Below are 23882 nucleotides of genomic sequence, written 5' to 3'. Positions count from 1 at the left end.
CTGGATCGATAGCATGTCATCCCTGAACCATGTATGATTTCCTCATATTTGCCTCCACCTCTTGTTCTTATCTTTCTGCATCGTGTTCTTACCATGCACTTGTTTTTCATATTGCTCTTTCCCTGCCTCTCATCTTTCCAAAAATAACATTGCTTCCAAAGAATCATTATTCCCTTTTGCTAATTTACTCTATCCATCACTTTCTGTACTTCTATCCTCTCTCAGGTCCCTGTTTATATAAAATGCATAAAACTTGATAGTACACACAGCAGAAAGAAAACAAAAGATGCATTGGTCAGAACTGAAAATAAAGGATGGAAAGGAAAAGAAGAGAGATCAAGTTCAGTACTTGGGTGGAAAGACAGGCATTTTCCAAGTTGTTAGCTGTAAGGAGAGTGAATATACCTGCTTCCTTCTAATTCCTTGATCCCATTAGTATTATCCATCGGGAATATCCTGATAGTATTCTTTTTTTTTTTTTTTTTTTTTGGCCAGGCAGAAGGAGAAAATGACCTGTTGGGGAAAAGCAGTTGCTGGAGCTCATTAGTACTCCATATCGAGGCAGTGAAAAGGAGCAGATATTCCTTCAGTTCTCAAGTTTTCATTCCCCGTTGCTCATGAAATTCTGGGCATTACTGGAGACATAAGAGTTGTCTGCTGGCAGGTGTCACAAGCCAGGAATATACAGATTGACATCTTTCTGATATTTAGAGATCTGTCTTTCACACAGGAACTTAAATGGTACAAAAGGTGAAGGCAGTTAGGTGGAGGAGATGCCTGCCTGCCCTGGCCGAGGTAAGCGTTGCCAGCAAAGCCCCGGCACCCCCTTAACATTGCAGTTTCTCACATTTGCCCCACAACCTTAATGTTGTTGTAATCAAAGGCTGTAGGAGATGCCTTTATAATTAGACAGAATTTCAGGTGCACCTTTTATTGGTAAATCAAGGGTAAGCTAGTTTCAAAGTAAAAACTTGTCTAGTGAAAGCATGAGAATTTGGCTTATTACCTTTACCTATACGGATTGCCTTTTTTATCTATGATAAATTGGGTCAGCAAAACTAAGTATTTTTTGTTTATACTTTTCATTTGTGACCCATCTGGATTCTGTGGAAGGCACTGTACTTAGAAAAATGATGAAAAACTTCTGATTTGTCAAAATTATTCTCTTGGGTACAAGCTTTTAGAGCAACTTCTCACTGGAGAAAATGAATAGCATTTGGACTGTGCTGTGCTGTGTCTTGATGACTGTGTAGTGAAAACACATCTATGATGTTGCTTTTAATATTGTAGTTCCTAAAGCACAACATGCTTGTGTACGAAATGCCAGTACATAATGGGGTGGGCAGCGGGGAGCAGGGAAGGGCAGTCCTTTTAATTTTTACCTGGAAAAAAACAGAGGACCAGACTTATAAGGGGGTCAGCAGGCAATCTTTTTTCTGTATGAGTGAAACAGGCTGCTCTCCAGCCTCCCGTCCCCCAGTCTATTATGTATATCCAGGGTATCCGTATATCTAAATCCATCCTTGGGCATGTAACGATGGCCCTTTGCTTGGGTTGCATAGGTTATTTTGTTTTGTTTTGTGTTTTTTTTTTTTCTACTTTAAGCCTGGTATTTCATCATGATACGATGTTCTGTTCAGCATAGGAACCGTAGGCAGCCTTCTTCAGTCCTGGGTGAGTACAGTATGTTTCAGACAGCCTATTCTCACATCACCATCACATTGCCTTGAAAATAATTATGTAACTGCAGTTCCAAAAATAATGTAATCGAGAGACATCAATGAAGAACAACGTGGGAGGGAAATAAAGTTAGTGAGTAGTAATTTTGAAAATTTCCACAATCTTTCCTAAATACAAAACAGATGTTTGGTACGAATGATGGAATGTTTGCTGAACTTAAATATCTGAAGATACATTTCTGTTTGGTTTGGGGTTTTTAATCTCTTCAGAGCTTCAAGTTCAGAATCACACATTCCACAGATTATGGAAGCATCAATGTACACACCTTTTCCCAAAGAGTTAACTGCTAGAGATGTGAAGAAAAGCTAATTGTTCCGTGAGAAAGCTTTTTACTTTTGGCAGTTAGTCCACTAAATAATTCCTATGTGTTGAAGTTTTCATGCTCCTAACATAATTTAGGAATTCTGATCTCTTGGTGATACCGTCATTTCAGTGATGTGCACCACAGCGTGCCACCGTAAATGCTTCAGGATATTCATCTGGGTGCCTTCTTTGTTACATCTTTTAAGATCTAGTGGGGTAAAATTTCCTTCTGTGCAGAGGGTCAGCAGAAATATTCATTGAAGTTCTTGTTGAAAAGCCATGGAGATCCGTTCTCATTCTGCAGGTTATGTGTTCTGGTCTTTTTAAATTGAGGTTGTGATTGCGCAATGGTATTTTGGAAGAGGCAAAACTCATATAAGAAGATACCACTCTTGGAATCCTGTAGTCAGCCATTCCTTTCATTTTCTCCCATCCTAGAGATTTTCACCACTTGTGGTAGGTCAGCTGTTCATCCATTCAGTAATGAGATCTATGAAATAGTCTGTCTTTAATATATAGAGAAATATGATAAAATACCTCTTTTCCCTGATGGAAAAGATTCCTGCTGCTCTGCACCAATTCATCATTCACTTGTTTGCGCTGCAGTGACAGATTGTAGTTGTGTAAAATCAAAGTTTTTAAAAAACCCTCAGCTGGATGGTGGGGTAAACTTTTTGCAACTCATACTGCCACTGTATGTCAGCACTGTCCTGTGAAGGGATTGTTCTTTAACCCTCAGTTATTTTGCCAGGGACCAGTTTGGGTGGTATTTTCCCACTATTCATTACTGTGTGCTAGAATAAGTACTAGACCATCAAATGTACAATAAATGATGAACAATACTATGAATTGTCTAAAAGTTACCATTTTTTAAGGAAAGACTTGTCACATTCAGGGAAATAGTGGGGAGAAAATTTCCTATAGGAAGAGTATTTCCTATTACTTCTAATTATCTCATAATAGTTTTTTTCAATCATTAGAGATTTGAAGTGAGACTAAGAACCTAGAAGCTGATAGCCCTGTATTTAAAACAAGATGTAGGTAACTAAGTTCCTGAGGTAGTCTTCATAAATCCTGAAAAATTTCTACCTTCTAATAAGATGTTTTAGTGGATTATTAAAAGGGATGAAAGCACAACCAAGTCAAGACCATCAGATTTTGAAAAGAACTGTGGTCTTTTTGTCTCAGCGCTATGGATACTTTCCCATAGAACATGTTCAAATCTTTAAAAATTATGCGAGACAAAAGAGACCAAGGCTAAACCAAAATGTTAAGCCAGATCCAAAAGAGATCGGAGGCTTTTTCACCACAATGATGTACTAATATTCCTAGTTAGAGGCAAGAACTGTTCTTTGCTTTGTATTGGTCAGCCCAGAGGATCATAAAAGCCCAGCAAATTGTGTGTACTAGACAGTGGCTAGTTACACCTACTCTAATCTCACAGGGATTTTCCCCATTCTAGGGAATTCCCAGGAGGGGAGAAGGAGCTGGTTTTGTTCAGGGATTCAAAGAGAACAGAATCAAAGCTAAATTCTAGGCCTTTACATTGTGTTCCGTTTTATTAATCTAATTTGACGTGCAGCATTTCTGCTACTATTTTGATGCCCCGTATTATCTTCACCTTTCTTCAGGAGAAAAAAAAAAAATATTTTTTCTTGTAATGCTATGCACATGACAGTCATCTGAGATAACGTGACATCCCATCTAACATACAAATTCTCTTCCTCTCTGAATTGCCTGATGAGAGCATTGTTTTCCTTTTCCTATTTTGTCTAAAGAGAAATGTCAATGTAGTTGTTTTTTTTTTTTTTTTCATTTGTTTTCCTTTCTCATGCACACCAAAACCACGTCCTTTCTCAGAAATATACTGATGCTTTCTGCTTTTTTTCAACATACCTGCTGAGCTGAGCGTACCATACTCGTTACGCAAACCCTCGTTAGGTAGCATTCAGTGTTTTCAACGGCTGGTGCAGGCAGCATCCCTTCACTCACCTCCTCCTCTGTCCCAGCCCACCCTGCCTTCTGTACAGAAGCTTTGGTCGGTTTGCTGATCCTAATTAAAATGACCTGGGAGGAAAACCACAGATTTTGCATTAGGAAGCTCCCTGAGCAATAAGGGCAATGGAAGGTAAACATTGGGAAAATGCTACTGTATCAGCATGGTTTTGCAGCAGCTCAGGCTAGTTGTAAAAATGCATCTTTGTGGTACTTCCATGTGTTGAAAACACTGAGCAGACACCGGTTAGGTGTCAGGAATCGGAAGCAAACCATGATTAATTTCAGGATTAGTTTATGCAAATGCTGCTTCTGTACATCTTTCCCTTTCCCTTCCTCCTTCCTTCAGACTATCTCTGATTGCGATCTAGTCACTACTTAGATGGGAACTGTTCAAGAAAACCCAGAATACCATGGAAAGTGGCATTAATGACTCAGTGAGTTGTACTTTCACCTCTGATTCAGTGCTTCACCAAGGTAGTAAAGGGTTCTGTTCTTTTTCTAGCACTGTCCTCCTTAGGGGCCATCCGTCTAATACAAGTGCTAACCAGCTCTAGCCTTTTAGAGCACTTGTGGCACACAGTGGACGCAGGGTTGAAGTTACTGCAGTGGCAGGATTCTTACTTGTGTGCTTTTATTTACCCCAAACCCCTGAAGCATGACCGGACGTAAGGTTCTTCGTTTCCCACAAAAACCAGTGGGTAGTGTTGCCATGTGCTTCCCACATTTAGATATTGTTTTGTAAAAACTCTGTTGAAATTTTGAGTGACTAGATTCCCTTATTTGTAATGTCCAAAGTGTTTCAGGTTGTTTCAGTCTAAAGTTCCTCTATAAATACGATTCAGTAGTACTGTGCACAACTTGCAAAACATTATGTAGTCATTTTATGTCCTATTTAGTAGGTGTCAGGGGATTTCAAGTTTGCTTTCTGGTTACTGCTAAGATACGCGATCAGCATTCTCCATACCGTTTATCACACGAGCTGAGAGCAGTCTGTTGGCTAGTAACTTAAATTCGTTTTTTCAGGTCAGCATTTTCAAATTATGTCGAAATTGTAAATAGCTTTACAAAACATTTTATGTAACAATTCTGAAAACCAGCGTGACAGTTTTTCTAATTAACTTATTTAGCCTAGTTTTGGAGTAACATTAGCTGTTTCATCACTTTTAGGCCATTATGAGTATTTTTTGTGGTACCATCAATAAGCCAAGAATTTATAGGGTTCCTTAATCATACAGATTACTCATCATTGCCTGCTCATAACAGAAGCCTGAAATGCTCATTAAAATCGTCTGATACAAATCGAAAGTTAGTGCAGTTGCAGAATTAAATGACAAGAGAACAACATTGTATTTGGGGGGAAAAAGAGAAACTTGAATACCTGTGTCAGTGAAAGTGAAACCTCCAGGCTATATATTGAGATGAGGGCTTTGAATTTGTTTAATATGGAAGATACAAACAGGCTTCTGGAGTGGAGGATTGTTCTGAAAGGATCAGCGATCGTGCCTGAAATGCAACGAGGTGGTTTTTTTTTGTTTACAGTGAGCTACAGGAACTTGATGCGCATTCTTGCCTAGTCTGTTAGCCTATTTTTAAAATGGGCTAATTATAAATCACTGTTCCAACTTGATCCTTTGTCCTGTGCCGTGTACCTTTTCATCAAAACAATAAAAAAGGTGACCTTCCCGTCTTCAGCAAGCTGTTGGATTCCCACAGGCAGTTGTTTTGCTGTCCTACTTGAAACACCAAGGCCCGGATCCTCATCTCACCAAGCCTGTTTTTTCACCAGTGTAATTACGTTGCTCTCGTTGGAGTTGTATGTCGATGCCAACATAACTGAGAGAAGAATCAAGTCGTGGTCTAGCCACTGTTACAACAAGAATATGTATGGCTGAACATGCTTCTTGAAAATGCATATGAACTCGGAGCAGCACTATTAGCAGATGCCTGCTGGGATGTCACAATTGTTAATCTTCGTCTAAAAATATATTGGCTTTTTGTGGAAACAAATTCTATTTAGAATAAGCTATAATCTCCTAAAACACCCTAAGGAAGGAAGATGAATTGAGACTTGATACCATTCTACTTACTGTAGAATTTAAATGAGAAGACAGCGTGTGCTTGTGAATTGAGCTGATCTCTATTTTTGGTTTTGCCACTGGCTTCTTGGCTGACCTGAGGCAAAAAAAAAAGGCAAAATGACTTGCCTAAGTTTCACACCCACAAAACAGGAATAACAATGACGTTCTGCTTTTTAAAGTGTAGCTAGATCTGTGGATAAAATGAATTATACAAGAGCTGCTATTACTATTTCTTACCAAGGCTGAGTGAAACAACTCTCCTTTGCTGAACGGCACACGACTCTGGAAGTATACATGCAATGGCCTGGCACTGACTGCACAGGAGCTTCCCCCTCTGAGTTTTGGGGCTCTTCTTCCTTCTCTGGTCCACAGCCATTGCTATTTTGGCTTCCAATGGCACATAAGCTGATGAAAATAGCGATAAATTATAGATGGTACTATTAGTAAATATTAGTTATCCACCCTCATTACACCTCGTTCCCTGACACCTTAGCTGCTGACTGTTGTAAACAAGCTGCCAGCTGCTGCTGTGGGAAAACTGTTTTGACTTAGCAACCCTTTCCACCTATACAAGGCATTTACACCTCTACTTGTAAACGGCTGTTGCATTTTCATTTAAAAAGGCTTAAACATTTCCTAACAGAGTGTTACCTGGCTCTACATCTCTAGAAACAAAATGAGTGCCACTAGCTGTACCTGGGAGCCCTTCTGGGCTCCCCATCATTGGACTAAATGGGTTCAATTCTCTCCATGTGTGCTGTGAACTTGTTTGTTGCTTAAGAGATAGAAGGAATTCCGGTTTTAGACCTTTTCCCTGGAACTTATGGCTTGAAGAGGCAGAAACTTGGGGAATCTGAGTGCTGCATACACAGCTTTGAGTTATGTATTTTTAATAGAAGTGGCAAAAGTAAGCTTTCCTTTTGCATTCAGAGAACTTCCCCATAAGTTCATGGTGTCTTGTCTTTCTTTCAACTTCTGCTGGAGATAGCAAAACATCTGGTAGCATTAACAAAATTACAGTTCTGTTTTGTTTTGTTTTGTTTTCCAAAAGGGGAATGAAACCAGACTGTCTTGAATACGCCCCTGATGGGTCTCCACTTGTATTAGTGCATCTGGTTCTGGGCACCCGTCCCCAGAAAGATGTAAATGTAATTGGAGTGAGTTCAAAAACCAACAAAATGTTAAGAAGTTGCGAAGTTTGATCTAAAAACGAGAAAAGTTGAATATGTACAGTGGCCTGAGTGGCAGCAGAAGGGAGGAACGTTTTGATAATGATCTACAATTTTCAGGGCTGTAAACACCAACAAAGTGAAAAATTACTTAGGGTGGTTCAAGAAGGTATAATTAGCTGCAATGAAATTAAATGAACAATATGTAAAGTTGAGCTGAATGTTACAGAAAACCAATGTGAACAGCGAGACCTATAGATTTATTATTTATCTGTATTGTGTTAGCACTGGGGAATCCCAGTCAGGGCTCAAGAGCTTCTTTTCCTGTAGAAACATGAAAACACAGACAACAGAAACGCAATCCCTCTCCTGAGTAATAAATGAGAAGCTTGACAGGGTGGTGTGTAAGGGATAAACTTCAACTGCTGGTTTGTGGAATAGAGACCCTGAGAGGTCTTTCTAGTCTTTTTTTTTTCTAGTCTTTTTTAATTTTTATTGACTGGCTGTCAGACTATTTAGGATTGTAAGAATGTAACTCTTACTTAGAAGATGCTTGCTATTTTCAGTCATTAATGCATGTAAATATTGCTTTAAATTGGAACAGCCTTACCACGCGATTGCCAAGAGCTGGAGAAACTGTCCTTGGACAGAAGTTTTTCATTGGTTTTGGTGGGAAAGGAGCCAATCAATGCGTCCAGTCTGCTCGACTCGGGGCCAAGACCTCACTGATCTGCAAGGTAAGCACTGGATTACTTGGATTACAGCTGAACTAAATGTTCATGCAAACTCCAGTAAACCTTTAGGTATCTTAGAGAAATGTTGGTTTTGTTACTTTTTTTTTTTTTTTTTAATCCTTCTCTAATTCCCTTTTCTTCTCCTTATTTCAGTTGTAAATTTAAGCATGAAATGTGACCAGGAGGCTGTTTTAAAAGCACTGCCAGAACCAAAGAGTAGTTGGCTAGAGATCTGGCAGAAATTGCACAGAAAGAAAGACTGCAAAACTTATATTGATATACCATGGAAAGGAGAATTGGGGAGAATTTGAGATATTCAAAATTCATGTGCTAGCCCCTCCTCTTTATGCTCCCCAGCATTACAACTATCAGGGCTTCAGTTATGACGTTCAGGTGCTAGGCACTGTAGTTAACCTGGAGTTTACTTTGTAGGTGATTATGAAAATCAAGTACTGATGAGATAGTAACAAATTCAGGAAGAAATATAAAATACAGTGCTTCAAGAATTAAATCGTCGTCTAATCACTTGAGATTAGTATGGGATGTTGATATATAAACTGCATCACCTTTGCATACTATTCTAATTTTTTGCTCACTCCTCTGAAACTTTTGATGTACAACAGTTCTGAAGACTGGATACAGACCATCGGGCTGATCCAGCCTGGCAGATGCTATATATTTACACTGCTTTTCTTTGATTTTTGCCATTAAATGATACTGGTTTTGAGTGATCATTACTAAGGTTAACATCAAATTTTATCTCTCTGTAGCCTTATTGTCTATCCCGTACTAACTGCAGATGAAACTTTAGATTGACTGGACAAGCTTTGTTATTGCTGTAGCTGGGGGAAGATGCTAAATTTGTTGGATCATTGTCTGCCAGGGATTTTTTAAGCAGTACTGGAGACATTTCAAGTAAGCCTTTCTCATTGGTTTCCCATCCACTATTTAGGTTAAAGAATGGTACCTATCAATCTAAATTATACCTTCAGGCATTTCTGTGGGTCATTATCACTAGTTGTTGTTCTACAGTGTTGGTTTACTTTGTTGTTGTTTTTTCTTTTTGCCTTTTTTTTTTTTTCTTTTTCTTTTCTTTTTTTTTTTAATTTATACTGTGGATGTTTACACTTCTCTAATACTGAGTATAAATTTGATCATCTTTGCATTCAAGAATGATCAGATTCAAGTACAAGATGAATTGGCAATGAATTCTCTGCTAACATTTCCTGATAAATGTTAAAGGTTTTTTTCCTACTGAAAGTGTGAATTTTGTTTTATTTTTTAATGGTCTAAGCTATCTCAGTGAATACATGTTTCTGGAACCATTTGCATTCCTAATAAAATTTAGCAGTTAGTATAATTTCCAGTTACTTTCCAAAATCGTATTTATGCTATTTCAGAAAAACGTAGTTGTCTTCCTTCCTTCCTGCCTGCCTTCCTTCCTTCCTGCCTTCCTGCCTTCCTGCCTTCCTGCCTTCCTTCCTGCCTTCCTGCCTTCCTGCCTTCCTTCCTGCCTCCCTCCCTCCCTCCCTCCCTCCCTGCCTTCCTTTCTCCTTCCCTGCCTCCCTCCCTCCCTCCCTCTTCTTTCTCTTTCTTTCTTTCTTTCTTTCTTTCTTTCTTTCTTTCTTTCTTTCTTTCTTTCTTTCTTTCTTTCTTTCTTTCTTTTTCTTTCTTTCTGTGTAATTATGGGAGAAAAGACTTAGTATAGAAGGACAGATTTCTCATATAAATTTGAGCCGTTTTATTTTTTATTTAAAAGTTAATATTTACTTTTTAAATTAAAAATGCAGTTTATAGCCTGGCAAAACAGTCTCATCTCAGAGCAGTATCTGTTATCTGCACAGCTCAATAGGACACTGTATAAAGTCATTTGCTGAATATAACTGAGAAGAGTCAGGTAATAATGTGACATTACAATTCAGTTATTTTTACTTTAAGAAGTCATCTTAAGTATGTGGTGGTTCTTTAAGCCAGGTTGCCTTTCATACACACTTTGTGCTCAGTACATGTTTATGTTTTGGTCATCATTCCCAACATGAAGCAATTGCTTCTGCAGTCTAAAGTTGTGGGAATGGAATCAGTATTAGTACCAGAGGGACATTCCACTGGGGTGTGGCATCCTCTTACAAGGACTGTAGTTTAGACAGAGTATCCAATCAACAAGAAGAGACATAAGCATCTCAGGTCAAGTGACAAGACATTCTTCATACCTGAGAGCTTTAAAGTGTAAAAGAGAGGCAGTGACTATCTGTTGATGGTTTGAGAAAGGGAGTTTTAGGATGACTTGTAAGTATAACTAGAGATGCCACAGAATGCTGTAGATTTTAATTTAGAATCCAAATACTGGGTTTGGCTAGTGAAAATGCAAATACTATTCTATTTCCTGCCTGGAAGCCAATGGAAGTGACTGCTGTTACTCTGGGTTATCGGTATCTATCACAGCATTGGTCTTAAACTCCCTTACTCAGTTTGCTTGGTACAGTAAAACACCATATTGATGGAATAGTTGCCACTTCAGAAGACAAGACAGTGGTTCCAAGAAGTGTGCAAGGTTGCAGTCAGGGAACTAAAGGATCTAAGAGAACAAGTGGGTTGTTCATGTTCAGACAAGAACCCTGTTGCAGTACTGAAAAATGCACTGAGGTTTTGAGGGGGGTCCAAACTCCCCATTGTAGTGGCAATTACCAAAAATTCCGCTAAGTATCCTAGATGAAGAGCATGGAAGAAGGTTGATCTGAAAGACATCGCATGTACTGAAAAATGTCCCATTTTTCTTCTGACAAACACTTTGGGATGATTCTCACTAGACATTGGTATCGCTTACCTGATAAATGCATATACTAAATTCTGCTTAATCCCTGGCTGCATTTGATTCCTTCTCAGAAATATGAAGTGCTGGACTATGATGCTCTGTTGTCTTCTGTCTTTAGATGATCTGTAAGCCAAATTTAAGAAAAAGTGAAGTAAACCTGAATCCTCACTTAATTGTAAGAATTTAGATATATTTAAGACACAGCCCTGAGTATAATGGTTATCTCCAGTTGCTTATTCCTTTTTTGCACCTTACTTTTGTCTTTAGTACCTGTTTAATTCCCAAAACAAGAGAAAGAGTAAACTCTCAGAAAATGTGTATATAGAATAGATTAAAAATTTGTTAAGAGGTACATGTTTTTGTGGTAATTAATTTTCAGGTGCAGATGAGTTTGATTCTCTTAAGCTGCTAGAATTTTAGCTGTTATGATACCAGTCAGCTTTCCTAGCTGCATATGGAAAACATGATGGTAAGCAAGGAAAAGCCAGGTTGAAAAATATTGATGTAATTCTACTTGTTCTAATGTGCAAACCATGTGACCCTAATGCTTGTACAAACTGCTAAGAAATCAAGAAAGAAGAAATGCTACTTCAGCACGTGTAATGTTCTGTGGTCAGCAGACTAAGACATTTAGTTTCCTGTTCATCCAATTGTCCATCTAGGAGGCTCTGAGCAAAAACAGAAAATATTTAAAACAGTGTTAAATAATTTGACATGGTCAGTAAATATGCCTTTAATCTAAAATGAGTCTGATGCCCAATACTCTGCCTTCCTTGAGGGGAAAGCCTGAATGGAAAGATAAACCCTTCAAAGGCACTAGGATTAACTGGGTCAGGTGCTGATGAGCTAACATGGAGAAAAGTTTCCAGAGGAAAAGGACCTCCGTGGAGACCCCTCTGAAATCCCTTGCAGTGAGCAGAAGTGCCGTGGCTGATCTCGGTTGTTACAACAGTTTAGCAATAAGGGGTGTCTGTCTGTCAGTTATATAGGACCCAGAGCTGAAGGAAGCAGTTTTCAGTTGTGCTTCTGGGAAACGGTTACGAAATACTTCATTTCTGAAATAACTGAGCAAATCCCAAGATTTGTTGTAGAAGCTTTGTAGCAGATAGGGAGGGAGAGGATGATACCATCAGGTAGAATGCATTCCAACAGTACATCTGTTAGGCTGCAAAGGTGAGCACAATTCAGGTTTAAATTGCAGATGGCTGCAGTCATCCAGACAAAAGCAGTCAGAAGATACAGCTTCTGACAACCCGCCCTGTCTGGCAAACTGGGAGTAGTCAGAAATACAGACATATTCTAATATGCAAACAATGAATAGCACAATGACCAAAGAAAATGCGAAAATGCTTTTTTTTTTTTTTTTTTTTTTTTTCCCTCCATTTATTATCCATTTATTCCATTTGGATAGACTGTTTTAACCTACATTACTGTCCTCCTTTGGTAAAAGACCAGGACCATCCCTATTAATGCTTTATAAAAATCCCATATAGAAGTTGTAGGAAGTGAAAATATGTTTCAAAACATGGATGTGCAATAGAGTAAGTAGGAGGGAAGGATCATCCATCTGTGACACTTTCTGTTTTACAATTTTGTAGGGTTGTTGCGATTCTGTAGGGTTTGATTTGTGTGATCACTAGCTAGTACTCAGGTGTTCGCAGAGCTTTCTATAAGACGGAACTCATAAACAGTTTTCTAAGCAAGCTTTAGAGGCAGCTTCTTTGTACTTCCTAGTAACTCAAATACAGCGTTAGCTATTAGTGTTGTTTTATGAGAAGACAGGTCATTATTCATCATGTAATTCGTTTGCTGTCTAGACCATGACCAGGATCTTGATTTGGCCTCTTATCTGAAAGATGACTTTTTTTCTCTCGCAAATATACTTCCTATGGCATTGGTCAGTTGGTGATACTGGTCAGATGTACAACTTGCTCTTGGAAGTGGGAGCACAAACTGTGAGTGCTGAAGACATAGGCTAAAACTGGTGAACTAAAAACTGTGTTGGCTTTATAGCTAAATGCTATTTTGCCATTAAGTAAGTTAGACCATTTTTTTTTCCCTCCATATACCTCACCTTCTTTTTTCAGCTTGTGTAATGAAACAAAACCAAATGTTTATTACCCTGAATAAACAGCAAGCAGAATTCTTTTCAGCTAAAAGGATTAGTGGAACTGAAATTACAAGCTTTTTAACTTGCTGTTAGAAAAACAATAGAGCATAGCTTGACTCTGTAACTCAACTGGGTCTGGTGTTGCTGGATAAAACAAACAAAAACATGTTGAATTCATAAACGGTACATTTAGTACTGAGAAATTATAGAAATCAGTAATGCTGTGTTTATAGTCACTTTCTAGAGCACAACCACTGATGTTTTTCCACCAAGAAAACTTTGAGGTAGAAAATTCAAAACATGAACTGCAGTTAAGAGGAGCACTTTGGTTGCTTTCAGTTCAAAATTGACTAATGGCCCAGGAGTACATGATTCCATACACTTCCAGATTTTACAGTCCCCAGAAAGCTTTGGTTTCAAGGGAACATAGTGGTTGTATGAGAATGAAACTTGAATATAGGGACATGGGTGGAGGCAGTGCGTAATAGAGGTGGAGAGATCCACAGAACTATATTCCAAAAAATAAAGCAAAGTGTTTAGAAAGTGTTGTATTGAAATCGCATTAGAGCATTCTGCTGCCTAAAGACAATATCACCTTTCTGTAGATAAAACCTGTCCTTTTATCTTTTCTATAGGTTGGGAAGGATTCCTTTGGCAATGATTATGTTGCAAATTTGAAGAAGAATGGTGTTTCTACAGGTAAAATTTTACTTTAAATAATTAGAATTATTTCTAAGCTTTAAACATCGATAGTGGAGAATTTCTTATTTTATTGCTTTATTAGATATGTCATACCATTCAAAACTACAAATAATTGTTTTGACACATACAGGAGGAATGAATGAGTATGGATTTTAGAATGCGGGGACTTCTGAAATCTGCTATACCACTAAAAGTAACATTTAATGTTATTACTTCTAAATCTCAGGTGATTACAGCAGTGTAAGTCACTTGAAGATAAGTTGCTGTTATGTGAGTGTTTAGGCTGGCAGTGATCATGATAATACCTGGTGAGAAACTGAAAAAATCCAGTCTGATTATCCTTTCTTTATTTCATGTTGGGAGGGAAAGGATAAAGTGGAAATGCATTTGTCAACTCAATACATTTCACCTCCTTTTTTTAAAATGATGTCCAAACATTCTACAGAATGCAGCCGATGTTTGTTAACACACATATACACAAAAATCAATGTTAAAAGGCTTTCAGGAAAAAGAATAGTTAAGCATTCACAATATTCTATTATATTTGCACCTTTGTAACCCTAATTCTTTCTCTTGTGAGAGTGTATTATTGCGTGCTGCTTAACTGCATGATCACATTTTTGTCTGCAAGCCCCTTGTCTCTTTCAGAGTGGACAGATAAAATCACTAAGTGGCAATTCAATATTCTGTTCAAGTTTTCTGTTTAAAGTGAAGCCACAAGTTTCCTTTACTGCATTATTCAAATCCTGCTTTAAAGAGAGAATCACTAGTATTTTGTGGGCGTTTTATTATGCTTGTCAGTATAGCATCTAAATATTTCACAAATGTATAGAGAAGTTTATTCATTACTTGTCTTCCAACTTACACAAGCAACCAGGCAAGGATACCATAAAACTAGTGTCTGTGTCTGTTATGAATCTCTCTAAAACGGGCCTACCTTGTGAATAAAGTCTTTGATCATGTAAGTAAAGTTATTATGATGCATAGCACGTAATGAAAATGTATATTCCACAGACAACCTTAAATCTCATGTTTTCTGGTTTAAATGATTGATCTTGCAATCTTAACATAAAATTTTAAATAGTCTTTGTGGCAGCAAAAGGAAGTGAAGGAAAAACCTTCAGAAATGTCATTGTATTGCACTTCATTGATACCTACGTAGATCAACAGAAAGGTTGGTCTGAAGTAAAGACTCCTGCTGGTTGAGTTAGAAATATCTCAGAATTATGTTAGATTGACATCTCCATTGGTGATCAGCCCTGGAGGACGAAAGGATGTTCTGCTGGTGAGGCTGGTCTGGGATCCCAGCTTGCATTCCAAGATTTGGAGGCAAGGGTGATTCAGTGCACATACACATTTTCACACATCACTGTCATATGTCTGTCCCTGGCTTTTCATCCCTGTTTAATCCTTGTCTAACCTATCCGTATTATTTTGCATCAGGATACTGGCTACGGGATGAAAATCCTTGCCATATGCTACTTTGTCCACTTTGTATCCTGGATCTTTGTTGTATGGCTTCTTCATTTATGTTGCTCTTCTGTTTCTTAACATACCACCTGATCCCTTTTCTTTCCAATTCCAGTCTGTTTCATGACTTTTCCCTTTCCCAATATTCCTGTCTCCACAACCTATCAGCTACCCCCAGTGCTACACAGACCATTTAGACCTTTACTGATGTTATTCCCTCTCTCTCCAACTCTAGCTCCTCCCCTACATTCGAATTGGGTAGCTTACTGCTCATGCTGCTTATTTGCTGCAGGAAGAGCATCAACAGCACAGAAGACAAATTCTCTGCTTTCATTTCCACTCTGCAAACCTAGGTCACAGTGAAAAGAAGCTATAATTGCAAGGAAAGTTCCACTCTGATCCTTGTAACTTTGAGCTAGATAAGGGAACCTTCAGGGAAAGTAACAGCAATACTTGAGCAAATCTGTGTAAACATGATGTTTTTTTCATCCTTGGTCAAATTTGAACTGTTTTTTAAATATTCCACAAAGAGCATATCTTGAGAAAGAAGCCAACCCTTTCCCAGGCTCAAGTCCATGCTCTAAAATGCTCTAAACAAAAGGTCACTAGAATTTACCTCAAATAAAATAGTAGATTTTTTCTTAGATACAGTACTTGGGAGAAGAAAACTGAACTTTTCTGCCAGTCTTTTACTGCTTTATGTCTGAAAAACCTCACTGTTGTAGAAAGCTTTGGATCACTGGTTAATATTTGACAAATTATCTGACAGCTGAAAACAGGTTCTTATACTAGTAAATATTGAACAATCTTTATAATAGACAGAGCTGCCAGCCTCACTTCTAGTTGTCTGAATATTAATCCCAAGAGGAAACATATAGCCTCGCCACTGTCTTCATAATACATGCTAATATTTCTCCTGAAATGCAAATCTACACAGAATTGAATGCTGTGTTATTTAAATATTTTAGGTTTCTCCAGCCTTGACTCTATTGTTTTACTGAGTAAAAGAAATACTTCCATGTAGGAGTACAGAGTGCCTGAGAAAGCTGTATAAATAACATGCTTTCTCTAAAGCAGAGATGTAGCCAAATTAAAGAATGTTGGACTCGCATTTCTGTTTTGTGGGTGTAAATTAACACTTTTTGTTGTTGTTAGCTTCTCTGGCATTGTTGCACATGAAAGAGTAATTAGCATTTTTAAATTGCTGGAGGTTATGGGTTCATTTCAGATTTAATTCAATTAAACTGAATCACATGCTATTGGTTGAAAGTAATGCATTGAACTAATACATTCTCTAACTTTTCCCTTTCTAAGCATTTGTAGGTCAGACTACAGAAGCTGCTACTGGAACTGCTTCAATAATTGTCAACAACGAAGGTACATTATTTCTACTCCCAATTGTCTACTTGGTTTTGCCTCCACAGCCTTAAAAAAAAAAAAAAAAAAAAACTTTTCCATGTCACTGTTAACTATAGAAATATTTTTCTACATCTTTCATCTTTTTCATGATCTTATTTGTATTTTGTTGCATTTAGTTTTACTACAAGGAACTTTGTAGAATGAGGTGCCTAAAGGCAGCAGAATCAGACCCTTGGACTAGCAATGCAACAGCCGTAATTCAGCTAGATGGCTGATCTATCCAGTTTCACACTGGCCAGCACACAGGCGATCAGAAGCTTAAAGCTCTCCCTTTCCACCACTACTTACTTAGCACTTTTACTGTGAGGAATGGGTTTGCCTCCTGCGTGAGTCATTACGCTCTGAATCAGGAAATGTAATTGTCCTTAGTATAAGTAGAAATATTTACATTGTTTATGTAATATTACAACAATGCTTGATCCCAGGTTGCATCTGCAGTGATGAATACACAATGAGGTGGCGTATTTGTTTTTTCTGTGTTATTTTTCTTTAGCCTGTGCCTTTACTTCCATGTTGCAGGGTAAGAAGAAAACAAGAATTAGCTTGTTTCATGTTCTTCTTCAAGATAGCTAAATTATCTTCTGAAAACTTTCTGTTTATCTTTTCTTCAAGCAAGCTCTTAGGAGAAGCACATGTCCAGATCAAAATTTTAGAGCGTAGGACCAATAATGTTTATGCATACATAACAGATTAAGTGTGATTGAATTAGTTCGCTTTGGTGCAGCTAACAACCTTCATTTGAATAGTTACCACAACTTAGCTGACACATCAGTTTCACAAATTCCTGTGTAACTTGATGGTACATTGGGCTACAGCTCAAGATGGGAAAGGAAACGTAACTGTTCACTCCAGGAGCAAACCTGGGAAGGAATTGTGACTAAAAGCAAGTCTACACAGGAACATTCAGGAAAATTAAGCAAATTAGATGGAGATGTGAGTTTAATTTTCTCTAAATTAGATTAATCAAATGCATGACAGCTTTACTTCAAAAATAAGGTAGCTGTAATACACTGAATAAACTTGGTATGCCTTCTCTTCATTTGGGTCAGCAGGTAAATTACTATACCAGCTCCTAAGATGTTCTTTGTTGTGCTGCATATGGTCACTACTGTCACCATCACAAATGGGAAAGACAGTGAGAATCCAGGAGAGCACATTCCCAGGCCTCACTGCTTTGTACATGTACATGTAGACATGTTTGGCACTAGGTTTTCTGTCCAGAACAGATGAATAAGAAGCAGTCTTATTACTTCCTAATTCATATGCATGGCCAAATAAGGTAACCATGGTTCAAATCTAAACAAGCAGAGGTTGACCTGTTAAAATGATTTTTTGAAGGATAAGGAACAAAACCATCTGGTTGATATAAAACCTTTGTAACCATTAGGAAAGGGAAACTGATCTGATTTTTCAATGCCATTAGGTTAACCTTACCTGTTAGTGTCAGCATGAATGGTCTCTGATAGTCTTATGATTCACATAATGAACAAAATAATGCATAATGTCATGCAGTTTGTTTCTTTCAGAAACTGAAAAAATCCTAAATTAAGTTACCACTGGCCTCAGATTTAATTTAAAATCTAGTAGAAGAGCAAACCTGGTCAGAACTATGCTGTAAAGCAAACAGATGCACAGAATTGGTAATGGTTCTGGTTGTTACTTCTATCTAAAACCATCTGGCGCCTGAATTGACTAAACTGTAATAAAATAGCAGTACTTATGTGCTTTGCTGTTGCAAGAGACACCTTTTTTTTTTTTTTTTTTTTCTTGTAGGAACCTGGCTGATTTGACCTAAACAGGTTTTACAGCACTTTTCAAAGGGCTTGTCCACACATGCATGTTTTACCACAGTAGTTGTGTTGGCATAGCTGAAACACCACGATATTCAATGCAGAGACTGGTGTAAAGCAGTTTCTGCTAGTTCAAATTATACCTAAAAGAGAAACATTTGAAAGGGGTGTGTGTGTGTTGGTTTGTGTTAAGATAATGAGGCACAAATAAAAACAAATAAAATGGGTATCTCTTTAAATTGTGGCGTTTTAATTGCTCTGTTTTCATGTACCTAACCTGCACTTCATCTTACCCATTCTTTACAAGTACTGATACTTGGGAAAAATACCAGCTCCAATCAACTGAGTAATATCACAGGCAGAGGTGGGAGAGATCCTCAAGTAGAGGGAGCATACTATGATGAATGAGGAAAGGCAAGGACAAGAAAGCTTTGGAGAACAGAGCCAGAGGAGGCTCTGAAGATCCCCTTTTATTAGCTGTATCTGTCTAGCTGGCACTGCTGCTGAATTTCTGGGAAGAGTTTTACTGGTTACTGAATTATACAGGTGTAACTCAACTATTATTTTAATTTGCAAAGTAATAAAAAATGAAAATTATCAGGTGCATTTGATATTCTCAAAATTGCATTATATTCTGAGACGGCAAAGTGTGGTTTCAGTAAAAGAAAGGTTAAACCCTTGCTTTAATGTAAAGTGGTGGGGAGATGGTTAACACGTCCACAGTGCTGTGCTGGTAAACGTGCTACCCAGAGATGCTGCATAGGTTCCGTCTGGGCTGGTCTCAAAAATTTGTGCAGAATTGCTTTTCTGGAACCTGGTACACCACTTTGAACCCCAGCTTGTGCTTCCTCTTTCTTCCTCTAGCTTGCCTTCTTTGCACTGGCTCTACCGCTTACCACACCTTCTGCTACTGGTGTTACTGTATGGTTAGAACTCTATAAAATGATGATGTGTGTTGTACTTCTGTGTGCACACACACGGAGAGGAACAAAACCTCTTTATGGATTTTTTTTTTTTTTTTAACATAATTCCCTCTAAAGTTTATTGCAGCTTTGTCCGTATCTGGTCCTGACTGCTGATGGTGCCATTAAGCTGGCCTGACTGGGCCAGTAGTTTGAACCAGTCTGACAACTTCCATATTCATTGCAAAAATTCAGTGGAGGGACAACAGAGATTGGCAGGTCATGATTAAAGTGCTCTTGATTATTGCAAGTTAGAACTAAAGCTCACCTACACAGAACACTGCAAGATAACCCCCACTCGAGATAGGCATAATGCTGACTTGACGATAAAGTTATTAATCATTCATGAACAGTAAATAGGCATTTTTCTGTAAGTGAATGTACTTTCAATACTAGTAGTATAAAAACTTTCAAAATATGTGTTTAGATAAGGCTAAATAAACACGGCAAACTTAGAATATATATGCCAGCTTGATTGAATTATACTTTCCAAAGAGACGATCTTTGTTTTGAACCTTCAGGGTTATGAAGAAATGTCACCTGAATTTTTATAGAACTTCTGTGTGGGGGCATTCATCATGAACTTGAACGTGTTGTGTACAAGGCTATTCAATGCATCTACCAAGTAATTGCATAGAAATTATTGTAGTATGACACACCCAAAACTTGCCCTCATATTCATGAACTGTGTGATTTGGCAGCAAATGTTTTCCTTGTAGCATTCTTTTCTGGTCACAAATATATTTTTTTTTCCCTATGAATTATTATGCAGAAGCTCTATAGCTATTGTTTTATGTGTATTGTTTGAGATTTTGGTGAGCTCTAAGCACTACTGGTGGCTTTTAGGCTCTTCATCCTGCTTTAAAAAGTAAAGTGAGGATCATTGCACTTTGGTGTTTGTTGGTTTGCCTTTGATTTTTCCACTGCCATTTCTCATCTGGTGGCATATGTAAAATGATAGTTGTAAGAAGAATGTAGCTTGAGTTATCCATCCTTCTAAGAAGTGACAGCAGCAGGTTTAGAAGCCCAGCCGAGAACAGTATTTACATATACAGCATTCATGCTGTTGAAAGCATTGGTTGAACCCAATCCCCATCTGGTGTAAGCTTGCATGAGTTTATCAGCTTTATTTAGCTATTCTGGCTTACAGCAGCTGTGAGCGTGGCCTTAATATTTTAGCTGACATCTGCAAAATTTACAGTTCTGTAGGTGCTCCCATCAAAACAGAGAACTTTCAATCTAAATCAAGGTATTTTACAATTAACCGTAACATGGTGAATAGATTTTCCTCATTCTTAGTGTGGGCAACATTTACCTCACTTGAGCTGTTTCAGAGTTAGGTGTATGGCTTAAGGCTTCATCTACAGTTAACAAAGACACACACACACAGGTGTTTCCAGACAACAGTTTGTGTCCTCCTCAAACAGGTATCTAAGATACCTATGAAAATACTTGCCTTTCCTTCATGTTGAAGGCAGCTAGAAAACTCTAATCCTTAGAAATTAGTTTTCTTAGAATTTTCTAGAATGTAGAATTTTTTGGAAAACTTCAGAAATTAGTTAATGTTGGACAAGAAGAATCTCTCCCCTATTTGCCATCTGTCTTTAACTCTGTTGTCCCTGGTGCTGATTTCCCATCTGATTTCCCTGGCAAGAAATAATAGTTTTTGACAAAATGGGTGCTGGTGATACAGAATTCTGCGTTTAGTCGTTAGTGCATGGGTCCAGATTCTGCTTTCATGCACGCTCGTATGAATTTCTGGGGACTGTTGCCGTTCGCAGTCAGCGTGGTGCATTTAGTTGAGAACAGAACGTGGCTTTTTCCCTACAGCTTGAGTTAAGCCACAGTAGGTACACCGCAGTAGGTACTGCACTTCTCTGGCAGGTAGGGTTTGCTTGAAAGCAGACTGTAAGTCTCTGACCTTTTGTTGTTGCAAAGAAAGGCTCCTGACTGTGATCCAGAGCAGCATGGACTACCTTGAATTTGCACATATAGGTTTAAGCAAACAGCCTTCCGTATCGCCCAAGGCCATTAGCTCTAAAGTCTAATAATAATATACATGTCAGTACAGCTAAATAGTTTAGCAAGATAATGCAGCAAGACAAGTAGATAAAGTCTGAGATTCTGGGTAACACAGAGTCCAAGCAGAAATTAAATATATTTTTGTTCCATTGGTTTCCTGTGTTCTACTGTTTGTACTGCTGTACCCTATAAGCTTTCAGCATATATGCTTGGCAAAATAGGTGCAATTTGCCTTTGAACGTTTCCTCAGCAGGATTCAGATATCTTTGATAGCATTTACTTGTTGCAGAAGATTTTTTTTTCTTTTTTTTTCTTTTTTTTTTTTTTATCCAAGATGCCCATCATTGTCTGTTGAAAAGCAGGGCGTTGGCTTTAAATGCTGAGGTTTTGCTTTTCGAATGCAGCTGTTCTGTACCAAACCATTGACAGCAGAATTGCTTTGGAAAGCTCGGGCCCCTCCCTCTGAGATCATTATATTATTCTTTCCATTGTCCTGCTTTCTTTTCAGAACACATTTAGGGAGACAAGCTTTGCACGTTTCGTATTCAAAGGACTTTGAAGTCCTATTCAAGAAAAATAATGTATTTAAAAACATAAATATTTATTTACAGAGTAAGTCAGTTCATTACAGAATTGGTAGCCTTTAATGATTGGCAGTCCTTAAAGGAATCTTCAGCGGGGGCGGGCTGAGCCTGTAAATCAAGGAACAACTGACTTATTGAATTTAATACCTGAGTGATTAATAATAAATTTTAATTTGAAGGCACCCATGCCTGAAGGTCTCTAGGTGTTGTAACAGAGATTAAAAAAAAAGAAACAAAGAAACTGCAATAAAAGAAGACAACTTGCATGTCTGAAGAAAAACAGAAAACTATTTGCAGCCTACATAAATGAACCTCCTCACCTAACTGTAAAGCAAACTACAAGGCTGGAAGGATCTTGGAAGTGCTTTGAGATACTGCCATGCTTGTGCACTTACAGCTTTTTACAACTCTCAGCTGTCCAGTTTTGAGTTCAGACAAGTCTGTCACCAACTTCTGGTAAAGCTTTCTTTACTTGTAGGCATTAGCTTTCTAGATTCTGGTGGCAAGCTGATTCTGGCTTTTGTGATGGTTAGGGGCCCTAACTGGGAGTGTTGCAGGTAAATGAAGCAAGTCTTTCCCCTCTGAAATTTAAGGACATGCATAATTTTCATGTGAAAATATTCTGTTTCCAGCTGAAGGGAAGGTAGAATGTTGAGTGATCACATTAATGCCTTTCTCCTCAAATACTATGAGAATATGTTTGGAAAATACAAGCATCAGCCTTAGTGTGTGTCCCATATCTCCTCTGTGACTAGTATAGTGCTTCCTTAGAGTTCATCGGAAACACCAAAATAAGAGTGGGGAAAGTCCATACATGACTTTTCCTGAAGAAATGTATATACTGCATTTGTTGTGTAGTGTTGCAATTGTTAATCCTTGGATTGATTATCTTCTGAAATCATTGGATATTTTAAAATGACAGAAGTCCAGAAGTATTGATTTTTATTTTTTATTTCTGTGGAAAGCAAATTGAAATCATCATCTCAGCATATTGTAGAAAAACGAGGAGCTGTTTTACATAATCTATGGCAAAAACTTAATGTAAAAACACAATATCTTCTTTTTAGGGCAGAATGTTATTGTCATAGTCCCAGGAGCCAATCTGCTTTTAAGTTCTGAAGACCTGAAGAGAGCTTCTGATGTCATCTGTAAAGCCAAAGTGGTTGTCTGCCAGCTAGAAATATCCCCTGCTGTTTCTCTTGAAGCACTGAAAATGGCACATGCCAGTGGAGGTAATTTAACATAAGCTATTCTGTGTCCCTCATTTGTGTTGCATGAAAAATATTCTTTATCATGCTTACTAAATAAAGACCCCGGTTCTATTCTGGTTTCTGTCATACTAATTGTATTTAGAAATGAAACAATAACCAATAGATTCATGCTATGCTAATGAAAACTGAATTCAGTTTTAAAATTTTGCTGTTTACCTTGAATGGCAAATCAACCCCTACCCTTATAGTCTCCCTGTATATGTCTGGTACTTCCTTTTCTCTTGTTTTCATGCTGTGACTAAAGACACTGTGATGTCATTAGGTCAGGAACTATGGGCCTGATAGGTCTTATTCCACTACAGAACAAGCATAATGAATGCAAGTCAGTTAAGTTCCACACACACCAAAGTAATGAAGTGACCTCAAAAACAGACTTACGCCCTTGTTCTTGCAGCATAGCAGTCGTTACGACTGTGTTTTTCTGTGTAGAAGTTAACGTCTTTAAACAGAAGTTAACATCTTTACTTTTTAAAAGTTACTTTTTAAAGTTAAAAAAAAAAAATTCTTTAACCAAAATTCGTGGTGTTCCTTGGCATGCTGCCATCGAGCAGACACAAAGTCATCGTCTGTGAAATTATCAGTAATTGTTAGTGTGCTTACTTTTAAATGGAGGCCCTTGTTCCTTCAGTGTAGCATATACCTGGATGAAAGCTGACGTTTTGCTTGAACAGGATGGGGTTTCACTCCTGACGTGATGTTTTAGGTGTTAGCGTGCCTG

At 38.0% G+C, this 23882-nt stretch overlaps 1 protein-coding gene across 2 annotated transcripts in view; it reads left to right on the top strand.

Moving 5' to 3' along the window:
• Positions 1–23882, top strand: part of RBKS (ribokinase) — a 67435-nt gene that overhangs the window by 9558 nt on the left and 33995 nt on the right. The window contains exons 1-5 of one of the 2 annotated variants that reach the window (XM_035321775.1): positions 4453–4475; positions 7893–8025; positions 13580–13643; positions 16431–16493; positions 22961–23125. In XM_035321775.1, the coding sequence (XP_035177666.1) occupies positions 4468–4475; positions 7893–8025; positions 13580–13643; positions 16431–16493; positions 22961–23125 (433 nt within the window). In that variant the 5' untranslated portion in view covers positions 4453–4467. Of the gene's footprint in view, positions 1–4452; positions 4476–7892; positions 8026–13579; positions 13644–16430; positions 16494–22960; positions 23126–23882 lie in introns of those variants that run through there. The other variant, XM_035321774.1, reaches the window with a different exon arrangement.

The sequence above is a fragment of the Oxyura jamaicensis genome, chromosome 3 (assembly GCF_011077185.1).
Source record: "Oxyura jamaicensis isolate SHBP4307 breed ruddy duck chromosome 3, BPBGC_Ojam_1.0, whole genome shotgun sequence".
Lineage (NCBI taxonomy): Eukaryota > Metazoa > Chordata > Aves > Anseriformes > Anatidae > Oxyura > Oxyura jamaicensis.
Note: the sequence above shows the minus strand (reverse complement) of the source record. Positions and strands in the feature narration are given on the sequence as shown.